Raw genomic sequence first — 25,345 nt, 5'->3', positions numbered from 1 at the left:
ATCCTGAGTCAATTTTATCTTCCTTTTTTGCTGTCTGAAAAAAATTACTTAAAAGAAAATATCCTAAGCATATATACCCAATATACTTACCCTAAATGATTAAGTTAATCCTTACATTTATCCTGGAATCTAGAAAATTGGCATCTGTTATTTTTAGAGATGAATACACCGAGGTATAGAGAGATTTTTGTGGCCCGAAGGAGCCCTACTGGGAATGAGAGGAAGTAGGGAGCTCAAAATCTAGGTCCCCTTGAAGCCTTATATTTAGTGAATGGGCTGCTTTTAGATAACTCTGTTTACTTATGTGGGTCAGATCTTATTCTCTATTCAGAGTCACACATTTTCAGTATGTTCCCCTCACTATTATCCTGAAATTCTCCCTGGTTGGCCTTAAAAATAACTCATGTACTGGAAATATTTTCAGTGAAATTCCTTTATGTTTTTCTTATGAAGGAATGATTGTATAATAATGAGGCCTGCATAATGCTAAATATAGAACCCTTTCACTATGGGAAAGCTAGGGACAGACCCCACCCTTGTTAGAAACCTTATTTGTCCTGATAAAGTATGATTTTGTATTTAAGTAAGGGAATAAAACAGAGGGCTCTGAGTCCTTGCATTGATTATGTAACACAGTTTCCTTAAATAATTCTTGAGGCATTGTCCTCCTCCTCTAGCTGGGGGGAGGGGGAAAGAAAAAAAAAACCCTGCAGGTATAAAAGATACCAAGACAGAGGGAAAGCCAAAAATATAACCTAAGACTCATGTGTTTCCAGGCAGCTGTGCTATTTACTAGCAAGCATATGCAAATGGAGAGAAATTTGGTTATAGTACCTGGAGTACAAAATAAGCATTTTTAGTACAATATTTCCTCAGGCAATTTCTAGAAATATCTTATACTGTTTCATTATCTCTATAGTTGTGAATAGAGGTTGTGACTCTCTTGATGGGAAATGCCATTTTACTAATTCAAATAATATTCCTTACACTGTATTTGCTTAGATTTCACAGAGCATTTGCTTTTCACACGGTGAATCTATATATAAGATTATAAAATTCAAACTTGAGAGTGCCACATTTCTAGGATATAAGATTTATGGGTCAGGGGTCTGGAAGCAGGTACCTCCAGGTTCTTAACACTAAAGGCTTACAATCAGAAGTAGGTGTGCAGGTAGGAAACTTTCTGAAAGGTGGCAAAGACAAAAACAAGGTACAGAATTAGGCCAGCATCCATTTCTGACCCTGCAGTATGGCTTTAGTACCACAGAGCAGAAGAGAGACTTATATGTGTCTTATAGATGAGGGCCAGTGTCAGACATGGAAGGCTACAGCTGGTCAGAAAATTTAAAAAAAATAAATGGATGAGTAGACTGCAAGATTAATTGTGTAGTCATTAGACATTGACAATCAAAGTCTTCACTGAATGGAAAAGGAGAGGATGTTCATTCAATAGCCATAATTCACAAAATGTGAAAGACCTCGAGAGAACATCATCCCCTTTCCAACTTTAGGACAGTACACTTCTAAATAAAGGTCATATTGTTTACTCTTCTTAATGATCTTTTGATCAGAGTAATCAATGCTAGCTGCCTTAGATATTGAGGACTCTTGTGGCTTATTTCTTCCTTATGAAGCCCAGTTCATAGCCCCTGCTACATAGCAGCTATGCCATCTGGACACATATCACCACAGTTGCCATCACAAAACAGGAAAGAGCTGGAGCAACATGCAAACATTTCTTGACAGCCGGGCCTAGATGTGGCTTACCTCACTTTCCTCAACATTTTATTGGCCCAAACCTAGTTTTATGGTCCTAAACTAACCACGGGAGCTTGGAAAATGTGGAGAAACACAGACACTTGCTGAGCATTAATAGCCTCCTCCACAACCTCCAATGACGTACTAGACAATGATTAGGGAATCCCATTCTAAAGAGCTCTGAATGCTATGAGCACACACATTCATGCCTCCAGGAAGCAGATGGAGTAAAGGATGAGATCCATGATGCCCTGACAACATGCAAATACAACTGACGTAAGACATGTCTGAGCAGACGGCTAGTTTGGAAGCCAAGGAGTAAATGTTGATGTGTTTGTCTTTTAGTTTTACATTGTGATATAGAGAATGTGTGGCATTTCAAATATTTTAATAAAGGATGTTAAATAGAAGAGGGTCAATCTGCACGGGGAAATACACACATCCGTGTAAAGTATCTCTTCATTTCCCTGCCGCTTTTTCCTTCCCTTGACTAATTGCTACCATTTTAATGAAGCAGTTTGAAGTTCCCTTCATTCTAGTATAAGTGAAATGTTCCTATTACTCTCATTAGGATCTATAAACCAAGGTTTACTTTGAGTTGAACAGTTTAGCATCTGATTAAATGACAGAGGAAGGTTATAAAGTTTTTAATGTGTGAATACTAGATTCAGGTGTCAGAAACAGAGTATGTAACAGTTATACACATGAATGTCCTAATCCTTAACGATGCTATCAACTACCAGCATAGCAGATTTCTGTTGGGCTGATAATTTTTCTTTTTTACAGTGTTTTAAGACACTCCAGAAACATTTGTAATAATTTACTCTACTTTGTAATTAGATTTAGTGATTAGAATCTTGCTCACTTACATAGCTGTTTTCCTTTAAATGAATGGCACCAGCTGGCTTATAGCTGAAACCTGATCTGACTCTCAAAACTATCAGAGGGGCCAGCATAAGGGAAAGCCTGATATGTTCTGGAGCTTCATGAAAAGTTAACAGAGGGAGATGTTTTATAATCTTTATACTCTTTTATATTTCTACTAACACATATATGTGTATCCACATGTTATGTACTATATACTATATATATATATATATACACTATACATATATATATATACTATATACACTATATGTGTATGTATGCACACATATATATGTTAAATATATTGGAGATTTTGAAGCTCAGCTACTCTGGGGATACATTCAATTTACAGGACATGGAAAGAGGCTGACATTACCTTCTCTCATATAACCTCTAAGCATTAGAGGAAGGAAGCTAAAAATTTGCGGTTTTGGCTTCAGCTGCTTGGGCTATTTTACCATCAAGAGAAATGTGATAAAGGTATAATTAATGGAAAAAAGCATTAGCAAAAGGCAAAGAGAGCAAAGTAATCACAAGTGGCTCTGAGTATTAATTGTTTCCATGTAATTTTACACATGATATTGAAGATTCAGTTAAGTTATGCATTCACTCCCTTAGCATACAGTTAGTGAGAAGCCACATCAAGCTAGGCACTGTGTTTTCAGGCCAGTGTGACAGGTGGGAGTGAGTCTGACTCGTGGAAATCAGAGATCCTTAAGGACAGTCTCTTAGGCCCAAATCATTGCCAAATGAGGTTAAGTGACTTGCCTGAAGCCAAAGGGAGGACAGGTAGAGTAACAGAGGGTGCACTTTCCCTTTCCCCGTGGAATAAAAAGGGGGCAATGTGGACTGAGAATCAAGAATACTTCTGATGGCCAACAGGCCTGATTCTCAGTCCATCTGGAGCTGTTTGGAGCTGATAAAAACCCAAGAATCCCACTCACTGCTGCAGCACGAGTCTCTGCCTCGTGTGGCCTATGGTTTGTTAAGAACAAAACAGCCATAAAGTCAGCTGCCTCCAGACAATTGAACGGTGGTGGACAAGAGGACTGACCAGGCCAGTGTGCCTCCAACTGCACGGCCACCGTGACCACTTCATAGTGTTGTCTGACCCAGGCTCTGTGGGTAAGCCCTGCTGGCTCCCCGGGCTATATGAAATTCAGAGCTGATGCAGAGCCAAATAGGAGAGATTCCTCCTGCCCCCCTCACTGACTGTGGCTGATTTGTACCCATTGTCAGTGATGTGTATAGTCTTTTCTTCCCAGCCTTGCCCTCTTTGCCCAGCATTTTTTCTTGGTAAGAACTCAGAGTTTAACTCATGATTAAAAGCACCCCTTGTTGGAAGACAGGGTCAGCAGACACACTGTGTTGTATAAGCATGCGCGTTGTGAGAGGGAGACGAACAGAGTCACAGATGGCCGTGCTGCCTCAGAAATCCCTGGCCTGAGAGCTCCAGCCTCACAGCACGTTCCCTGGAGACTGCTCTTGGGGAGGGAGGATTGATCCGTGCTCCTAAACAGAGGTGTTGTGCATGTTTATGTGTGAGACTGGAAGTCAGGTGGAGGATTTTGATAGCCAGTGTTTATTTCCCTAGGACATGGAAGTTTGAATAAAACATCATGGCAGGGTGCAGAAGCCAAAGCAGAAATCTTTGACATTTTCTCCATAACATGCCTAGGGCTCTGAACAAACAGTGGGGACCCGAGATGCCTCCATGTCTAACTTCACATTTAGCTCAAGATTAATGAGACTCACCCCATTCGGGATTTATTTGTGGAAGCAGGGAAAGAGCATTCCTTCTCACCACCACCACCTGCCCCCTCTTGAGTTTTAAGAGAAGGGAGAGTGAAGAGAGACCCCATTTTGCATTGGCCAAATTGAGGGAGATTGGTCAAATTTATCTGCAATACAGGCGGTGAATGAGGCCTGTGAAGATGTCTCTACTTTCCACTGTAAAAGTGTTCATGCTTTTGTAATTACAGATATAAATATTACCAGCATTTTTTTCATTATATCCTTATAGCACTTTTAATGGATTGTCAACATGGTCAAAATATCCCATAACTGCATTAATGGCAAATATATCTATTTTATATATATATATATGTATATATATACACATATATATATGATGGATATATATGTGTATATACACATATATAATTATATATATATAATTAATATATATATGTATATACACATATATATAATTATGTATATACACATGTATATAATTATATATGTGTGTATATACATATATATAATGGATATATATTATATATAATGAAATTGTGTAGAATATTATCCACATCCATTGAAATACGCTACCATGAACAAGAAAATAAAATGGACTCGCTGGCTTGAAGTTTATGCTAGTTTTGACAAAGTCAACTTGCTTTTAAATGTATATTGTTTTTCTCTCTTTTTTAAAAACAAATATATACATGGGGCTCCTGGGTGGCTTGTTCAGTTGGGTGTCTGACTTCGGCTCAGGTCATGATCTCGCAGTTCGTGGGATCAAGCCCTGCATCAGACTCTGTGCTGACAGCTCAGAGCCTGGAGCCTGCTTCAGATTCTGTGTCTCCCTGTCTTTCTGTTCTTCCCCTGCTCACACTCTGTGTCTCCCTCTCTCTCAAAAATAAATAAACATTATTTTTTTTAATTATGTATTTAAATTCAAGTTAGTTAACATACAGTATAGTATTGGTTTCAGGAGTAGAGCCCAGTGATTCAACATTTACTTATAATACCCAGTCCTCAATCCCAACAAGTGCCCTTCCTAATGACCCTCTCCCATTTAGCCCACCCCCATCTCCCCTCCAACAACCCTGAATTTGTTCTCTACATTTAAGGGTCTCTTACGGTTTGCCTCCTTCTGTTTTTTATCTTATTTTTCCTTCCCTTCCCCTATGTTCATCTGTTTTATTTCTTAAATTCCACATATGAGTGTAATCATATATTTGTCTTTATCTGACTGACTTACTTAGTATAATATTTTCTAGTGTATTATATATGCATATATATATATATATGCATATATATATGCATACATACACACACATATGTATACCACATCTTCTTTGTCCACTCATCAGCCGATGTACATTTGGGCTCGTTCCATAATTTGGCTATTTTTTTTTTTTGGCTGGATACAGTATACTTTATTGATGGCACATGGTAAGGTAGGGCTCCTCAAGGCCCTTCCCTTGTTCAAGGGTCTCTGGGATGGAAACTGGAGGTCAGGATAGTGTATTGGGGAATGAGTTGGGGCAAGGAGTCCCCAGCAGATAAAGGCCTCTCTCTTCCTCTTGCTCTTGCTGGGGCTGGTGGACCAGGGGGCTCTTACTCCTTGGAAGCCATGTGGACCATAAAGTCCACCACCTGGTTCCTGTAGCCAAATTCATTGTCATACCAGGAAATGAGCTTGATGAAGTGGTCATTGAGAGCAATGCTAGCCCATGTTGAAGGTGGAAGAGTGGGGGTGTCACATAGCCCAAGATGCCCTTGAGGGGACCCTATGATGCCTGCTTCACTACCTTCTTGATGTCATCATATTTGGCAGCTTTCTCCAGGCAGCAGGTCAGATCCATTACCAGATATGATATGATATGATATGATCATATCCATGATATGATCCATGATATGTTGGGGGTGGGGACACAGAAGGCCATGTCCGTGAGCTTCCCATTCAGCACAAGGATGACCTTGCCCACAGCCTTGGAAGCGCCAGTAGAAACAGGGATGATGTTCTGGGCAGCCTCTCAGCCCTCATGCCACAGCTTCCCAAAGGTGCCATTCACAGTCTTCTGGGTGGTTATGATGTCATGGACTGTGGTCATGAATCCCTCCACAATGCCAAAGCTGTCATGGATGACCATGGCCAGAGGGGCCAGGCAGTTGGTGGTGCAGGAGGCATTGCTGACAATCCTGAGGGAGTTGTCACACTTCTCCTGGTTCACACCCATTAGAAACATGGGGGCATCAGCAGAAGGGGCAGAGATGATGACCCTCTTGGCTGCACCCTTCAAGTGAGCCCCAGCCTTGTCCATGGTGGTGATGACCCCAGTGGACTCCACAACATGCTAAGCACCAGCATCACTCCATTTGATATTGGCAGGATCTTGCTCCTAGAAGATAGTGAAGGGCTTTCCATTGATGAGAAGTTTCCTGTTCTCAGCCTTGATTGTGCCATGGAATTTGCTGGGGGTGAAATCACACTGGAACATGGAAACCATGTAGTTGAGATCAATGATGGGGTCATTGATGGCAACAATGTCCACTTTGCCAGAATTAAAAGCAGTCTTGGTGACTAGGCTCCCAATACAGCCAAATCCATTGACTCAAGCCTTCACCACCATGTCTTGAGGTCGCGGTTGGCACCGCACCAGAAGATACGGCTGTCTGTCAAACAGGGAGGAGCAGAGTAATTTGGCTATTGTTGATAGCACTGCTATAAACATTGGGGTGCATGTGGCCCTTCAAGTCAGCATTTTTGTATCCTTTAGATGCATTATTTTTAAAAATACCTCAAAACCAGAAAGCCAAATTCTTTAATATTATTATTATTATTATTATTAATTATTAGTTTTAGAGAGAGAAAGAGAGAATAAGCAGGGGAAAGAGGGGTAGAGGGAGAGGGCAAGAAAATCTTAAGCAGGCTCCATGGCCAGCAGAGCTCAATCCCACGACCCTGGGACCATGACCTGAGCAGAAATCAAGAGCAGACGCTAAACCAACTGAGCTACCCAAGCACCCCCAAAAAGCCAAATTTTTAACCATGTAATAATTGAGCTAAAAAACTGAACTGAGTAATGGGGAGACAACAAACTTTGGTAAACAAGACTTCCGGGATCTCAACATAATCAGTGACATTTCCATCACTGTACTGAACACAAGTACCCACCTATCCAGACTTTCCTATCTGTAGTTGTGCCCTGGTCATCTTTGCAGCTGTTTAATTCAATCAATATACTAGCATCTCGTATCTCAGCAGTATTTAATCTAGTCTTGAAATATCAAGATCTTCCTAGATCTTCTTGATCAGATGAACTGGTTATGAACTTGGTACTTTCTAGCTTTGTGACCTTGGCCAAAAGAATGAATCTTACTGAGTCTCAGTTATTCAACCAATATATGGGGGGGGGGGGGGGGGGTGGTAGTAATAAAACTTGTCCAAGCCATCACATTGGGATAGGTGTAGATCAAATAAGGCAAGACATATATCAGAGTTTCATAAATTGTATAATGTTATACTACTTCATATTATTATTATTAATTATCTTTATTATTTTTATTATTTCTCTTCACTTTTCTGCTTGCTTATGTCTTTTTTAATTATTTAATGTTCCTTTGTCCCTCAAACAGAGGTCAAGGAAAGATAAAATGGAGACCTAACTCATATTCATCAACTCCAGGCTTTGTATTTCCTTCCTCCCCCAAATGCTGCATACCTATTTACCTCTCTGGAATTTTTAAGCCTACTTAGAATGGCAGGAAGTATTCTGTTTCTCCTAGTTATATTTAACATTTTTGATAATTACTGTATTTCCTACCATTATATATAATTTTTGAAAAATTATAATTGGCATGAATGTATTAATTAATTCACAATGGTAACTCTGTTTGTTTAGAAGGAAATAATGTGAATACTCCATATTCAGTTCATAATTGTTCATGGTAAGCTTTGAACAAGGGCAATTCAAAGAAAGAAATTCTGAAAACCTCCTGTCAATCCTATTCTTTCTCTAAATATTCTATCTTCTGGGCCCTTGAGCAGTGGCAGGAAACAACTTTTATTATTTTCATTGTATTCAAGGCATGCTTTAGTTCACCCTAGTTGGTTTCTATTAGAATCTACCTCCTTCCCTACACGCAAAGAACACTATATGCCTTAAGCAACTAAAAAAAATAGAATTTAGGCTAGTAATATGGGCATGGAATCTTTAAGTTTAAGGGATTCTTTCTTACAAGCACCATATTTATTTCTACACATTTCTAATTCTCAAAATGGAATGAAGAAATGAGATGAACAGTAAACCATTTAAAAATGTTAGTGTTAAGTATTATTATTTTTTCAGTAACCTTTTACTGGCACTTTTGTTGAAATAATAAAAACTGGCTGATCTAGGTCATAATTGTCATTGTTTTATCCTCTCCTCACCTCTGATCATGCCTAGCACAGTGTCTTTATATGTTATAGTCTCTCAATAAATGTTAATTTGTATTATTCCTAAACATAATAGACATAAGATTGGTCTCTGAACTCTTTATACTTCTATGTTCTTTTAACTTATAGTTTATTTCTCTCTCATTTAAAATTCCTCTTTTGGGGCACCTGGCTGGCTCAGTTGTAAGAGCATGCAACTCTTGATCTCAGGGTCATGAGTTCAAGCCCCACATTGGGCATAGAGATTACTTAAAAAAAAAAAAAATTAAAATCCTGTGATCTTTCTTTTTATGCTTATTTATTTTGAGAGAATGAGATGGAATGTGAGCAGGGGAGGGGCAGGGAGACACAGAATCTGAAGCAGACTCCAGGCTCTGAGCTATCAGAACAGAGACCAACATGGGGCAGTAACCCATGAACCGTGAGATCATGACCTGAGCTGAAGTCAGACACTTAATACTGAGCCACCCACGTGCCCCCTGTCCTCTTTTAATATATGGACTTATCTCTAATATTGTCTTATTGACTAAAGAATTCATCCATAAGGTACAGGCAATTTTTTTCCCACATTTTTTAAAGAACACTAATGGAACACAGAAAAAATATATATATATTGGCTGCACATGATGTATTTTGTAGCTTTTAGGATATGTCATGGTTTAGGGCTAAATCTTTACAGGCTTTTCATGGAATACAGAGGGTTCTTTAGTAGATGCCAGGAATACCACCTGAGTTTTGAGTGCAAAGAGAGAAAAGATGCACTTCTTTTTTCTCTGCTAGAGTCTGTGGGTGCCATTTCTGAGCCCTTGGAATTCACCCAGTTGCTATTTGCTACCCACCCTAGGTAGCCTGATATTTTTGAACTTCCCTCTGCTCGATACCCCCATTTCTGCCAGATAACAAAACCATCTGCTGTGGTTGGACAGTATCTAAAGACTATTCTGTAAGTACCAGAAATGATAAAACTTTTTTGTGAGGTAAAGGGAAGAAAGCAGATTCATTCCTCCCATCGACTGATTAAATCAGCGTCTGGATGTTTTCCCAGATTAGCAAAAATAAATATCCAAACAGCTGGAATCAGGGTCTGGGAATATGAAATTTTGGAGGAGCTGCTGACTTGTTGAGTAACTGCAGCCTCAGTGAACAGAATCAGGATAGTTCCATTTGCTCTTATTTAGCAAGGCAATGACCTGTACACGAGAACAGCCATTTGACATCCCACAGAGTATACATATTGCTGAAGCAGCAATAATGGATGCCCTTAACTGGTCATGAATGCAAATGCTGGTGCCTGAATATTTTGTCCCCTTTCAAAACCAGCCCACACACTTAGATTCCAGGGTAATTCTGAACTTTTAATAAATATAGAAAAATTCCAATGTAACGTACTTTCTATTTAGGTTTACTGGGAGCCTCAATCAGATGTAGATACCCATGCCACACATGTATCACCTTGGGTACACATCCACCACTAGGTGGTGTATAAGTGAGCTCATGGTATTTCTTTGTACAACGGCTACTGTGTTTGAGTTATTTAGAGCAGTCTGACCCAAATTAACACTCCCTTGTGATGTTGGCTACCGTCTGGATGTGTCATAGGGACTATTTTGGTGTTAAGTCTGACTACCTGAGACAGTGACAGCAACTCATACGGCCCCTTGAGAATGTGATAATTTAGGGTTCAAAGGCCAAAGAGGAGGTCATATCCAGCTTATTCCTTTGGCCAACACAGTAAGATGGCAGCCGCATCTCAGAGGAGTATGTTAAGTGAGACTTCAGGCTCTAACTTTTAGTTACATGTATAATTCAAGAATTGCTCCTGCCTGATTACAGGAGGATGGCTTTTTCTTGACTGCACATTGTTTCAATATGTCATTTTCACAAGCTTCCTTGCTCCTATTTCTCTGACTTGACCACATTACCACTCATATGGCACTTGGCTTTGTTTTATATATACATTTTATCTTTTCCTCTAAATTGTTAGCATATTATCCCCCTTTCCTTAAGTTACTTTGTTCATCTTCTAATGCAAGCATAAGTGCAGCATTTGTAATCACTCCTGACAAAGAAATTAGAGTAACTGATATGTGTAATGAGTTTCTTCTACTTTAATATTCATCTGATACTCAAAGAAGCTATAGTTTCCACATTTTCCCTACTCACCCATGAAATTTGTGTTTAAAAGGAATCATGTTCCTGTAGAGCGCTCCTTTTCAAATACCTACTTCTGCGGCTGAATGTTTCTTGCTTTATAAATGGATTCTAGTAGCAGTGAGAACTAATACTAGTGGAAAAGAAACTATCATTGCTGGTTGTTTTATTTGGCCAGAGTTAAGGCTTTAGAGACTCAAATTACAGACACAAAACACCTGGCAACATCTGTTGTCTATAAGAACAACAAATAAAAGAAGACCTCTCTTTTACTGAGGCTTACATTACAAATTATGTAACAGTGATAACATTTGATTTTGAGAGCTTTTCCTTAGGAGCCCAAGAGTTAAGCTTCTAAAACTTTGTTTTGTTTATGATTGTACACTTTCACATCTTTGTGTCGCTTTTTATTACAGGTATAAAATGTCTAGACATTGACTAAAGGGCTGAACATATTGGCATAGCTCTGCCCATTAGTAGATAAGAACTGGATACATATCTTTGGGGTGACTTTCTGTTAAAGCCAATATTAATGATTAATTATGAATTAGAGTAATTACCTACACCTTCTGGCAATAATGGTGTCTGCAAAAATATAACTAGAATGCCATTAGCCATAGAAATGCACGAACTGTGTTATCATGTTATCTTAGGAAGAGTTAAGCCAACACTGCTTTATTAGCTGTATAATAGATAGCTACACTTATAGAGTCCCTTACAGTTTAAAAAACAAGTTTACATGAATTATTTTATTTGTCCCTAACAACAGTCCTGTAATATTAACTATTATCAACTTTGCACATTACTTTCAATTACCAGATGAGGAAACTAAGTCTCAGGGAGATTTAAATAACTTGTCATTAATTTGTGTGTTTATTCGTTCAAAACTTGTTAAGCACATACAGTGTACTTCATGAGGAAAATTCAAAAGCAAATATCATAGAATATGTGGTTGCCTTATGAGCCAGTGTCATAGCAGGATCAAAATCCCTGGCTCTCAAACTGTGCTACATTTTCCAATCCTATCATCCATTCTGGAACCTACCACACCATGAAGCACGACATGCTTCACTGGCACTTTCAGAAGCAAAATGCCAGACTAGATGGATGTTTGATGTTTCACAAGATGTTATTAATATGTTATATTGCATATTTTTATTCTTATTGTTGAATTTTTGGATCATGCGATTAAAACCAAGTGCTGCTTAAAAAACATCCTGTAGATTTCTGAACGCAATTCTTATATAGATACACTATAGGTTTCCAGTGTGTTACATGTGCAAAAAATAGTAAGCTTCTCTAGCCACACCAAAGAAGGTTAGAAATTGAGAAGTTGATAGTGTTATGTTTTTAACACCCCTTTACCACCATGCACACAGTAATACATGCACCTTTCCCAAACTTCAAATAAGCAATAACTGATGAGACAAACTTAATAATTTGCACCATTAGGGATAACATTTTGAATTGAATACAAGTTATAAATGCTAATTATTTGAGGTTAGATAAATGAACCAACTGACCACTTTTATCCCTTCCTCTGGAATTGATTTATTGTTCTTCTTCTGGCTGGTCAGTTAGTGACTAAAGACAAAGATATTGAAACACTCACAGCTAGAATTAGATGTTCTTTCAAACCTACAATTATTTTTAAAGCAATGTGTAATGACATATAAGAACCAATGCTATACATGCAACTCAGTTCGTTTTGTGGAAACCCAAAGGAGTACCCAAGCATAGATGACAATTTACCTCTATGAAAATGTCCCTCTTCAAAATTTCCCCTTATTATGACTACTTCCCAATTTGTAACAATTAGGATTCTTTGGCGTAAGCAACAGAAATTGACTGGCTAATTTGATGTAAAAAGTGGTGATTCTTTGGAAGAATATGGAATAGTTCCCAGGCTCAAAAGAAAAGCAGAAAATATCACCTTGGAAGGCACAGAAGCCATGCATCTCCAGGGATGCAAGTTGCAGACAGTAGTGAAAAATAATAGTCCTTTCAGGTGGCTGCCCTTTCATGATATGTATTAGCTAACTATTGCTGCTGAACAAACCAGTCAAAAATTCAGGGACATAAAACAATAGTTATTTTTTATTTCTCACAAGTGTGCAAGTCAGCAGATCCAGACTGGATTTCACTACATGTGACAATGTACCTTGAGTTGTCAGGTTCACAAAATAAAAATATAGGATGCCCAGTTACATTTGTAGTTTACATAACAAATAATTGTTAGTATAAGTATGTCCCATGCAATGTTTGGAACAATTATACTAAAAAAGTATCTGCTGTTTATATAAAATCCATATTTAACAGGATGCCCTGTATTTTATTTGGCAATCCCATTTGCCATCTCCCATCCTCCTTCTCCTAGGGCCACCAGGCTCAGATGGGTACATTCTTCTCATGCAAATGGCAGAGGCACAAGACCAAGTGAGTCCAATCGTGCCAACACTTCTCAAGACTCTGCTTGTATTCCCTATGCTTGTATCCTTGGCCAAAACAAGCAGCACGGTCCAGGGATGGAAAAGTGTCTGCTACCCACTGAAGGAGGGGATAGGCATGGCAAAAGATTTGGATACAGGAAAGATTGAGAATTGGGGACATTAACACAGTCTACCATAAGTTGAATCAGTTTCAACCTCTCTTGAGTCATTCCTTATAAAAACCAAGTTCCAGGGAGGGAGAGTCTATAGTGGCCCAGCTTTGGTCACATGCCCACTCCTTGGCCAAAGGAGAATAGGTCACTTGACTGACAGTCCCAACAAACCAATGGGAGTTGGTGGGAGGTGTTTTCTGCAAAAGAATACCAGGGTTGTCTTTCCAGACAGAAGAGGGCATGGGTTTTGGCAGATCACATGATATATGTCCACTCCACTATGTCCCTGACTTTGCCTTCATTTCCACGTTGGACCAAACATAAGAGATGTGAGACTTACACAAAAGAGGAGAAGGGATGGATTGGAACCTAGAGAATTGTACAAATTATGTACAGGCATGTCTTGGTTCACAAAAGCCAAGGCAGACCCTGGAGCCCTGGAGATATGGTAAAGTGGGTAAGGAAATTACAAGAAGAATGAGGAAGGGCAATAAAATCATGAGTGGCAGAGGCAGATTGACTGTGTCATAATCCTACTTAATACTGTTTCATTGCACAGCTGAAGGAATCCGTGTGTACAAGTGTACCTAGATGTTAGTATTATTTTAGAAACTGTCACTTAATTTTCAGTGCATGGAAAAAATGTACATTTCTTTAACACAGAATTTACATAGATTTCAGTGAAAGAATATCACCTATTTAATAATTCAGATTTAAAGTTACAACTATTAGGTGTGGCATATTTATTTATTTATTTAATTTTTGCAGTGGAAACCTTGAAAATTCCTTTGAATAATGAATTTCACTAGTGTCCTGAAAGCAGGGTATCTAAATTATGTTTTTTACTCAACATTTTAGGAGGTGTTTGTCTAATAAACAATTAATTTTGGAACTAGCAACACATAATAATAGTGTGGTGTCCAAAAGATTAATGACATATTTTAATGCACTTTCATAAAATTTCTTGGCATTATAAGTAGGTTTATATTTATATATTTCCCAGAAATATTGCTCTTGCCAGCTTGGTAGCACATGTAGGCTAATTCTGAAAGCCCAAACAATGTATACATTTTATATAATTTAACCAGAGGTATTGCTGAAATTGACTAAAAAACCACGGAAGATTAAAAAACCTAGTTAAAGCTCACACCATAAATCAACTCCAGATGATTTAAAGAGTGCAATAAAAAAAAGAAATAAACCATTGAAAGAGAAATAACAAATAGACAGAAGTATTTAACTGATTTTATGTTAAGAAAGAAACGTCTATGCGCAAAAACACTAGTGGAAATCATAAAAAAAAGCTCACCAAAGAAATTTAAACCTTTTACAAGACAAAAATGTTCATAAAATTAAGAAGTTAAGAATGAATTGTGGAAACTGCAAACAATATGACAACAAAAGATCATTTCCCTAAGGTATACAGGCTGTCATTAATCAGTAAGAAAACAAAATAATCCAGACAAATTAGATCCCTGAAACCGAATAGGTTGAAAATATCAAATAAATGGTTCATGACATTACATTTAGGAAAATATAATAAAAGACACTAATATCCTATGAATAAATATTGTTGGGGGTGATGCGTGAGTCAGTCAGTTGAACGTCCGACTCTTGATCTTGGCTCAGGTCATGATCTCATGGTTGTGGGATCCAGCCCCACTTTGTGCATGGACCCTGTTTAAGATTCCCTCTCTCTCTTTCCCTCTGCCCCTCCCCTGCTTTCTCTCTCTCCAAAAAAAAAAAAAAAAGTTAGGGAATACTCCAGAAGAAAATAAAATAACTATGCAGAATATGTGAAGGCCCATGAGCATAAATCAATATTACAGTGGTTTTGATAAATAAACAATTTATGTTTACCAGTGAAAATAAGATTATCTTGTTAAACAGTATTTCCTACAGTTGTTCTGAGAATTAAAATAGAGCAAAAAATACTATTTGGAACCACTATTGGAAAGTGAATATGATCTAGAAGAAGACTTAAGTTTAGGAAATCTATAAACCTTAGGTTTTGATCCTAACTCTATAATTACTTAGCTGTGTGAGTTTTACCCATTTTGTCCCCGGTGTCTGCATCTATGAAATGGCGATAAAAAGACAATACATTTTACTTCCCAGGATCTTCATAAAGATGTTAGGAGGTAATAGAATAAAGACCTTGCATTGCTGCTTTAATCTTATATTATCAGTAATGGTGTAAATGCAGACTGCATGAATGGCTATGGGAAACTAGAAAGGAACTATTAAACCATTAAACTAAAAAAAGTTATATGTATTTATATATATCCACACAGGGGCGCCTGGGTGGCTCAGTCGGTTAAGCGTCCGACTATGGCTCAGGTCATGATCTCGAGGTCTGTGAGTTCAAGCCCCGCATCGGGCTCTGTACTGACAGCTCAGAGCCTGGAGCCTTTTTAAGATTCTGTGTCTCTCTCTCTGACCCTCCCCTGTTCATGCTCTGTCTCTGTCTCAAAAATAAATAAACATTAGAAAAAAAATTTATATACATCCATACAAATATATATGAATGATTCCTCGTAGAAAAGAAAAAAAGAAGTTAAACCCTGAATACATCTATAATTCAAGAAGCTGGACACCAAGTTTATCTCACTTCCTATGTTCCTAACATACACAAATGTTTCTGTGCCCCATGGTTTTTTTTTTTAATTAAGAGTCAAAAAAGTTGATAGTGAACAAGGTCATTAGAGGGGTAGCTAAAGAAATACTGATAAAAGCTGTATTTTACTGGCTCAAAATAAAAGGTTGATGCTTTCTGATAAAAATTCAATGAGATGACTTACTTGAGCTCAGAAAAGTTTGGGGGCAGGCAGGGATTTTCATTAATTTCTTTTTTCAAACACCCTGTGAGTACCTACCATGTTCTAAGTGCCATGGTCTATACAATTCACTGGTCAGGAAAACCAAGGACTTCTCATCTGCGTCTTTCAGTTTAGTGACAGGTACAGGTAAGTAATCCAGCAATGACGATTCAGGGCCATGGTAGAGAAATATAGGGCACAATGGGAGGACATAGGAGGGATGCCTCACGCAATAAGTCAGGAGTGGGGTAGGGGTAGGAATGGGGTGGTAAATGACAGAATAGTCTTCCTGGAAAAAGCGAGAAAACAGGATGACAACTTGAAACCTGAAGGAAGAAAGGGGCTGACCTCATGAAGGGCTGGAAGAAGAATATTCCATGTAGAAAAAATAGAATGTTAAATGCCTTGGGGTAAATAAGCATAGTATATTCTAGGAACCAAAATTATTTGATCTGACTGGATGATACAATGAAAAGGGGGTAATACATAAGTCTAGAGAGCTAACTGGGGGCCAACCATGGCTTGTGAATTCATGTTAGGAAGTTTGGATTTATCTTGAGGTTAATGAGATTAATCAGAGAATATTATACTCACATTTGCAATTTATGAAAAAAAAAAACTTATTTCAGTGTGATGAATGAATGACAGTGAGCCTGAGGAAAGGAAGGCTAGAGGCAAAGAAATTCGTTATAATGCTCTTGCAGAATCTAACCAAAAAAAAAAAGTTTATGGCTCTGGGAATAGGGATTGGGAATAATAGTGAATCTGAGAGAGATTTAAAAGGCATAAGTCACAGAACTCAGGATCCTTTTTATATGGGGGTAGTAAAGGAAAGAGAGCAGTCAAGGAAGATAACGCTTTTTTTGTTTGGGCAACTGTTTGCATGATGACACCATTCCCTGAGATAGTGAACAAGACTACAAGTGTCATGTAGGAAGGAAGATGATAATTTTGGTTCTGAGTATGTTGAATCTTGAGTATCTGTGATGTATTTGATGACAATTTAGAATGGTCCATTGGAACGTAAGTGTAAAAGTCATGAGAAAAATCTGAGCTGCAGCTACTGATTTGGGAGTCACACATACTATGGCCTTAGCTTCTGAACTTAGACAATAGATAAGATCATTCACAGTGAGTTATATGATGGAAGAGAACAGTGATCAAACGTTAGAAACACAGATATTTAAGGAACAGGACAAAGTAAGTCCAAAAGCTAAACTGGAAATGTTGGCCAGAGAGGTAAGATGAAAAACAGTTGAATCTGGCATCTTAGAAAATAAAAGAATGGAAAAAGGTAGTTATGGTCAACAAAATCAAATACTCCTGAGAAAAATAAGATAATAACAAAATTGTTTCATAGGACCTAGAAACTCCATGGTTCAAATTGGTGAGCTTCCTGAGAGCAGTTGTTTTGGAGGTTAAGGAAAGAATCCAGATTGCACCGTAGGTTGAAGTGTGAATGGGAGATGAAGATGTAATGTAGAACAATTCTTTCAAGATATTTGGAGACAGAGAGTTTGAAAGTAAGATGGTAACATAGAATTTAGGGAGGTATTTATTTCTGGAACAAATGACTACATCAGATATAAATGCTATGGGAAGAAGCTGGTACAATGTACAAAGAAGTGGAAGATAAGCAATAGAGTGAAACCCATTGGTAGTGACCCCGAGGAAGGTGAAATTCAATGTCAACGTGATTACATTTCTGACTATTGAACACAAACACTTTCTGAGTCTCCAGTTTCTGAGATCTAGGACCTGAACATATTGCCCTTAGTTAAAAGAAACAGGGGATCCTAGATGCCATAAAAAAGCAAAGTCCTTGGATATATATTCCTCTTACAAAATGAGAGAAAATTATGAGTAAATTTTATCATAGGTAATAATTCTCTGGGAACCTGACCACTGGAGATCTTTTCTGTTTTGTAAATTTGCATGTTTTTATATTAGGAATATAAAGTCTCCCCCTCTACATTTTTCTTATGAAAACACATTTGTATTTCTTCTTTCTATTCTGTGGCCTGTCTTGCAATTCAGAATTAACCACAAATTGAGTAATATGAGCTCATATAATTATTACATAGCTTCCTGTTGCAGATTTTAGATTGTAGAGGAAGATTCCTAGGATGTCTAAATTGTATTCTTGAACGCCATCATTGATTTATAGTTCATTGTACTTTTTCTGAAAATGTTCAGAACACTGGCTTATTCAGCTGGGAATTAAAAACTATAAATATTAAACAACAGAACAATTGGACATTCAGGAGCCCCAAGTTCTAAGTCCAGCCATATTTCTTGATGGGATTGCCCTTGACAAGTCATTATTTCTCTCTGTGCCTCATCTTCTTCCTTAAAAACTGGGTATAACCTTTTAGGTCCTCATTGTAAAAGTCTGGGAAGGTATATTGCAAGTCAATGTGTGAATACGAGAGAAAGATCCATTAACCCCAGTAGATAAAAGAGAAACAGAAATCCTATAAATACATACTGCTAAATAATGGGAATCAACTACATTCCATTTCTGCCATTGGGTTTGCTTTAGAATTACTGGTTTCTACCCAGAAGCCCTGTAAGATGCCATTGTGGGAGAAATGCTAAGGTCATGAGTCCTCCTCCCACTTCCTCCTTGTGGCACTATGACCTTGTCAGTTGCCCAAGTCCCATCAGTGTCTCCTAAAAGAGATCTGCAGCAATCACATGGTTGTCAGACAGCAGTCTCTACAGGCAGAAAATGTTACTGTTTTGTCACCACAGGGCAGGAAGAGAGAGAAAATAAGATTCTTTTATTATTGAACTCCTTAATGCTGTCTTGTTCTCCTCCCTCCCTCTGACACATACTTTCTCAGGGACTACATAAGCAACTAAGAGAAAAAAAAAAAAAAAAAGGAAAATCACAGTCAAACCATAAACTCTGCTATTTGGAATCAGTGCATAACCTCTGTGATGAAATTTGTGAGTAATTCACTTTCCACTTAAGCCTACCAATATGAGATCTAATGTTGCCGCCCTGAACACTAATGAAGGAAGTCAGACGGCAGTACAGCTAGCCCTCGGGGACTCATTTCTCACACCACCAAAAAGTAATTTCCGTCATTTTCAGCCATCTGGTAGCCTGGATTGTGAAGTTCAAGTTTCATTCAAGTATTAAGAGTGTGGGCCCTGGAGCCTTCTTAGATTCAAATCTGTTTTCTGCTTCTCACCTGGCTCCATCTATATTTCAGTTTCTCACCTGTAAATAAAATGCTCATAGGATATCATTTCTTTATTATAATGAGTTACCAATATAATACTTGAAAAGTACTCTACATAGAGCCTTACATATAGTAAATGCTTAAAGTTACCTATTATTAAATTGTTAGTAATAGTGGTGGTGAAAGTATTAGGGGTAATATTATTTTTTGTAGCATCTGTGACACAGGCCTTATTAATTCAGTTTTTAGGCTCTAATGTGCATTATCTAGCCTGTTCACATACCAAGGTGATATTTAGACACTTCTATTGTGATTAAATGATGGTTTCCTCATGTGGCTAGGTTGTAAGTAAACAGGTGTTTCCACATCCTAATAACACAACTATGCAACTCATACTAAATAACACTTTTCCTTTTCCTGACATTTGGAGGTAAGAATGCACTATATTCATTTGATATACATAAGGAAATAAATGTAGGCAGGCACCATTCAGTGATAAGAAAAAATTATTAATATGGTAAAAATGTGCACACTAATAATTAAATAAAGTCTATTCTTTTTTTTAATTTTTTTTCAATGTTTATTTATTTTTGGGACAAAGAGAGACAGAGCACGAATGGGGGAGGGGCAGAGAGAGAGGGAGACACAGAATCGGAAACAGGCTCCAGGCTCCGAGCCATTAGCCCAGAGCCTGACGCGGGGCTCGAACTCAAGGACCGCGAGATCGTGACCTGGCTGAAGTCGGGCGCTTAACCGACTGCGCCACCCAGGCGCCCCAAATAAAGTCTATTCTAATGAAAAAAGAGATAATACATTTTCACTATACTCCTCTGTGAAATTCCTACAATACTTGGTCATAGTGGAGAGATTCTTCTAGTAGTAAGACCCATGCTTTTCATCTGCTGAGTCTCTGAAGAGGTCATAAAGTTTCCTGGCTTCTTAACATAAAAATTCAAATGGTTCAAGTCATAAAAGCATCTAGCTCAAGTTTGTTATTTCCAGTGGCATGGACCAGTGCTTCAAACATGGGGTTTTACTGGCATGGTTACATAGTCCATTCGCTTTTGTCTTTGCAGTTCCACCAAAGATCTCCAACATCTCTTCAGATGTCACTGTGAATGAGGGCAGCAATGTAACCCTGGTCTGCATGGCCAATGGCCGTCCTGAACCTGTGATCACCTGGAGACACCTTACACCAACTGGTAAGCAGCCCTCTAGCCTTCAAGATACCACACATTATTTAACATATCTTTGGGCTTCTGAGATTCCATTGGATCAGAAAGGCAAGCATGTATCTGGTTATTAAAGCACTAATAGAATTGCAATAGGACTTATATAGGGTCCTCCCTGGTCTTTGCTAATGTGTTCATCTCTATAAAGTCTACAACCATTTCTTATTTCATTTTTAATAGAACATCACCTCAAGGCAACAAATACAGAAGAATTAAATGCATTAAATGACTTAGTATTATATCTAAAATGTAGGCCAATTTTGTGCTTGAGTGTCTTGGGGCAATGTTTTGTATGAATTAGATTTAACTAGTCCTTTGCATGTTTGTTTGTTTGTTTTGCTGTTAACTATGGTTTCCTTAACTAAGGTTCCTAAACCTTAACTATGGTTTCCTAATATGTAGCACCTTGTGAAGAAACCTTTCAGGAATAATACAAAATTTTTAGTGACTTCTGATGTCGTCTCCTTGGCATCTGGTTCTGTGAGGGGCATCAGGCATGGACTAAGCTGCATGAGCTCATTATGGGTCCCTACCTATTAATGCAAATTCAGTCAAAGTCAGAAAAATTATTTCCCAGGAATGTCTTCTGCATCCTTCCCTCCCATTCCAGCACCATCACCATCACCATAACTGAATTTTCGGTCTCTGCTGCTTCTTGAACTTCACTTAAATATTATATCAAATTACTTGGGTCCACTGCATGCATACTTTCCTGCTCTACAGATCACATTTTCTTATATGCAATGCCATGGTTTTGTAAATGACACAGTCTTTGTAGAATAAAGCCTGCTATTTAATTTCTCAGAAAGAGGGGCTATGGATCAATTATTCTTATAAAATGTAATTTATTTTGACAGATAGTCCTCAATTTTAATTGATTTATATCTGATATTCTCTTAAAATTTCCTCATATAAGTATTTAGAGTTCACAACAAAGTCATTTTGGAATGAAAACCTCTAAAAAATTGTGCAAAGCAAGACATACATGGCAACTATCCTGAGGTATTTCTAAAAGGCCATGATAGTGTTCGCCTAAAGCATCTTTGAAAACTGTATTTTGTGGTTGAGAATACAGGCCTCCATGTCATGTTAGGTCTCAAACTAATTTTTCAAGTGAATTTGGACTAGCCTATGGAATGGTCTCCTTTTTTGACAGCTATTCTTATCAAAGGCTTGCTTCTATTTTCTTAAGTGAACGTCACTCAAAACCCACCTTAATTGTTAATGCATGCAACTTGTCATTTATTGACAATATATAAGAGCAATAAATGAGGCATTTATTTGGAAGATCAAACTCATTTCCTTTCGGACCCATTTTATACTTCACATGGTAAAAATGCATATGGAAGATTGTCTTAAGGGTGAACCTCTGGATATCACACACCTTTCCCTTGGGTTAAATTAAACATCCAGAGCACATTCGGCCTGGATTGAAGTATTTTATGCCCCAATCCCACACCACCTACTCCTTTCCGGTATAGAATTGCTTTGACTGAATGACAATTTGGTCCTTTCTGGTATAGAATTACTCTGACTGAATGACAATTTGGTATAAAAACTATTGGCCCATATTTAAAGATGTTATACAAGATATCAATTGAAATCATTGAATTTACTATAATGTTATTTTGAGAGATTGTTCATTTTATTACATAGTTTTCCTTTTGGAAAATATCCCATGAGGAAATTCCTCTTACGTATTTCTATTGCCTTTTTTCTAAGCAATGGTTGGTTTTCTATGAATGAACTCCCTAAATTTTTATAAATGATTAAGAGTTCATGGAATTGACTGTTACTAAACTTAGAGCCAAATTTATTTTGCCCATTTGTAAAAGAATATAGGAAATCATATATAAATTGCATGTTAATGAAGAGGATTTTAAACAAACTGTGTGGGATTTTATGGCATCAAATTCACGTACACACCATTCTCTTGCTTTCCTCTTGTTTTATTGTCTCACCTTTTCTAATTAATTTAAATATCTATATAAATATGTTACTTATACCCTCCTATTTTTTTTGTGGAACAAGTGGTAGGAAGAAGAAGGGAAGGAAGATAGATTATATTCAACTTATAATCAAGAAGTGAATTGCATTAATAAAAAGACTATTGCTTTTTTGTATACTACTGACTACGAAGTAGTTGGGTTTTTTCATTTTTTATTTTTATTTTGTCTTTGGGGAGAAATGCTATTCATGACCAGAACCCAAAGATGTATTCTTTTTTATCCTTTGAGTTCAGAAAAATAATGAGATAGAATCAGAGTTTCAAGATTTTTCCATGCTGGGCCTAGCAGTTTAGATCTTCATCTCTAACTCTAGTAACCTTTTTAATGATAGTGAATATCTGATTTGAATCCTGAATAACCTGGTTATCCATGGTGTTTAAAAGTCAACAAAACACCATATCTTCCCATGTAAATATAGCATTTACATACACTCAGAGATCCCTAGAGATTCCAAAATCAGCTTGAAAAATAGGTATACTCATATGGATTTCCAATAGTAAGGCCAGGGGATCAGCAAACTATAGTCTGTGGGCCAAATACAGCCTGCCCCACTTTTGTACTGCCTAGAGCTAAAAATAGGTCTTAGATGATTAAATGTTTGAAAAATATAAAAAGAAGAATTCTGTTTTCTGACATGCAAAAATTTAATATTCATATTTGGGCATCCATAAAGTTTTATTGAAATACACCCATGCTTATTCATTTTCTTCTTGTCTATGGCTGCTTTTGTTCAAAAACAGGATAGTTGAGTAGTTATAACAAAGATGGCTGGGCTTACAAACCCTGAAATATTTTCTATCTGGCCCTTTAGAAAAGTTTGCAGACCGTTGCTCAAGACTATTGCTTGGGGCATAGGACAAGGGTTTTCTGCACCAGTTTATGACCCCATGATGCTCTGGGGATATCCTCTATTAAGTTCCTAAATACATCTCAAGGGAAAGAACCTTATTCTTCTCTAATCCTTTATCTAGGCCCTGTCTGTAGGTCAAATTCTCTTATGTCACATGCAAAACTAGCTCCCTGCTGCATTCACAGACTCAAGGGCAAACTCCAATTTCCCTTCTAAAGAGTATTAATTTCTAGGCCCACTCTTTCATCTCTTTACATCTGACCTAAATAACCACCTGATCATAATCATATTCCTGCTAACAGGAGAGAAAACTTTCCTTTACTGTTCTACAAAGGAAACTAGGTTTTTTTCGTGGGGGGTTGGATTTTTTTGGTTTTACGTGGGTTTTCCCCTACTTTCCAAAATTTGGAAACAGGCAGTGATCCTTTTCAGTCTGTAACATGAAACCTTTCTTGGAGACACTCAAGGAAGAAGCTTTGCCCTGTGTGACAGTAAAACTGTCTGCAACCCGTGGCCGTGTGAGCAAAAAAAATCTAGTAGCTTTGTTCAATTATTAATTGTGCCTTCAACAGTATAGAGTGTGACTGCCTTGCAGAGGAAATGTACCTGTAATTAGCTCGACCCCATAGGGGCATCGAGCTATGAAAGGGGGAAGAATCCAAGCAGGGTTCACATGTACCTGATTACCTGTCATTTGATGACATAAGGGGGAGAAAAGGAAGAGGGTGAAAGGTGTATTTTTATGAAGACTATTTATTGCCTCAATTTAGTTTTTTTTTTAAATTTGGTCACACCATTTTGTTTCTCTTTATTCTGACATTTGAAATTTATTTTTCAAATATGCTGCAAGTGTTTTTAAAGAGGGAAGTTTAAAGAATGGTATATCTTTTCATATATACAGAATCAAAACATATACCTGACTTAGAAGGATGAGAAAGTGGTTGATGAATTCCATGGTTGCCTTTCTTATGCTTCCGACTTCTTAATTTTTCCATTCTCTCCAGTTATTCCGTATAGTCAAAATGATACGCCACGTATGTGGTTGTTAAATGTGACCTATTTTTTCCCTTAATTAAGTTAGACTTTCATAATCCTGTAACTCCCAGAGGGCAATTGCACCGTAACATGTATTTTCTATGGAGTGTTTGATCTCCCTTCTGTGAGTAATGCTGTTCCCATCTTCATTTAACTTTGTTTCTACATCTTTCTTCTCACATTCCAGAGGAAGTCCCTTTCTCAACTGTACCTCATGTGGTATCAGGGTTGCCCAGGGTTACAGAAGGAGTTTCTATGCATTTTGTTTCTACAAAGGTTTTTTTTGCATCCTCAATAGCTTTCTATACCCGCCAAACTCAGCCACACTGAGGACTTAGTCCTTCAGGCTGAGAACAAATTAGCAGGTGCTGTAAAAATTCTCTTGTCCAAGCCAAAAGCCAGATTTGACATTAATACAGAATATAAAAATCTTGCTTAAGAAATATTTTGTTTTTTGATAGGGTGGGTGGGAAAATTTGTACTGGAAACCGGTAAGAGACCTGCAGGGAGTCTGGAATCCCATTTCTTATTGGATGTTGGTTTTTACACTTGGTCAGAGATTCCCAAATTTGAATCCTTGCCTGGTGATACTCTTGAACTCCATTAATGCTCTAGCTCTGTCTGTCTTCTAATATTATAGGTTAACCAATTATTAATATATGTAG

At 37.7% G+C, this 25,345-nt stretch overlaps 1 protein-coding gene and 1 pseudogene across 3 annotated transcripts in view; one reads left to right on the top strand and one right to left on the bottom strand.

Moving 5' to 3' along the window:
* Positions 1-25,345, top strand: part of LOC122492270 (limbic system associated membrane protein) — a 660,170-nt gene that overhangs the window by 404,495 nt on the left and 230,330 nt on the right. For all 3 annotated transcript variants that reach the window (XM_043595989.1, XM_043595988.1, XM_043595990.1), the window contains exon 3: positions 20,631-20,756. In XM_043595989.1, coding sequence (XP_043451924.1) covers positions 20,631-20,756 — 126 coding nt within the window. The remainder of the gene's footprint in view (positions 1-20,630; positions 20,757-25,345) is intronic.
* LOC122492271 lies at positions 5,693-7,009 on the bottom strand (annotated as a pseudogene).

This window comes from Prionailurus bengalensis, chromosome C2, assembly GCF_016509475.1.
Source record: "Prionailurus bengalensis isolate Pbe53 chromosome C2, Fcat_Pben_1.1_paternal_pri, whole genome shotgun sequence".
NCBI classification, from domain to species: domain Eukaryota; kingdom Metazoa; phylum Chordata; class Mammalia; order Carnivora; family Felidae; genus Prionailurus; species Prionailurus bengalensis.
The sequence above is the reverse complement of the archived record's forward strand: the minus strand, read 5'-3'. Positions and strand labels throughout refer to the sequence as shown.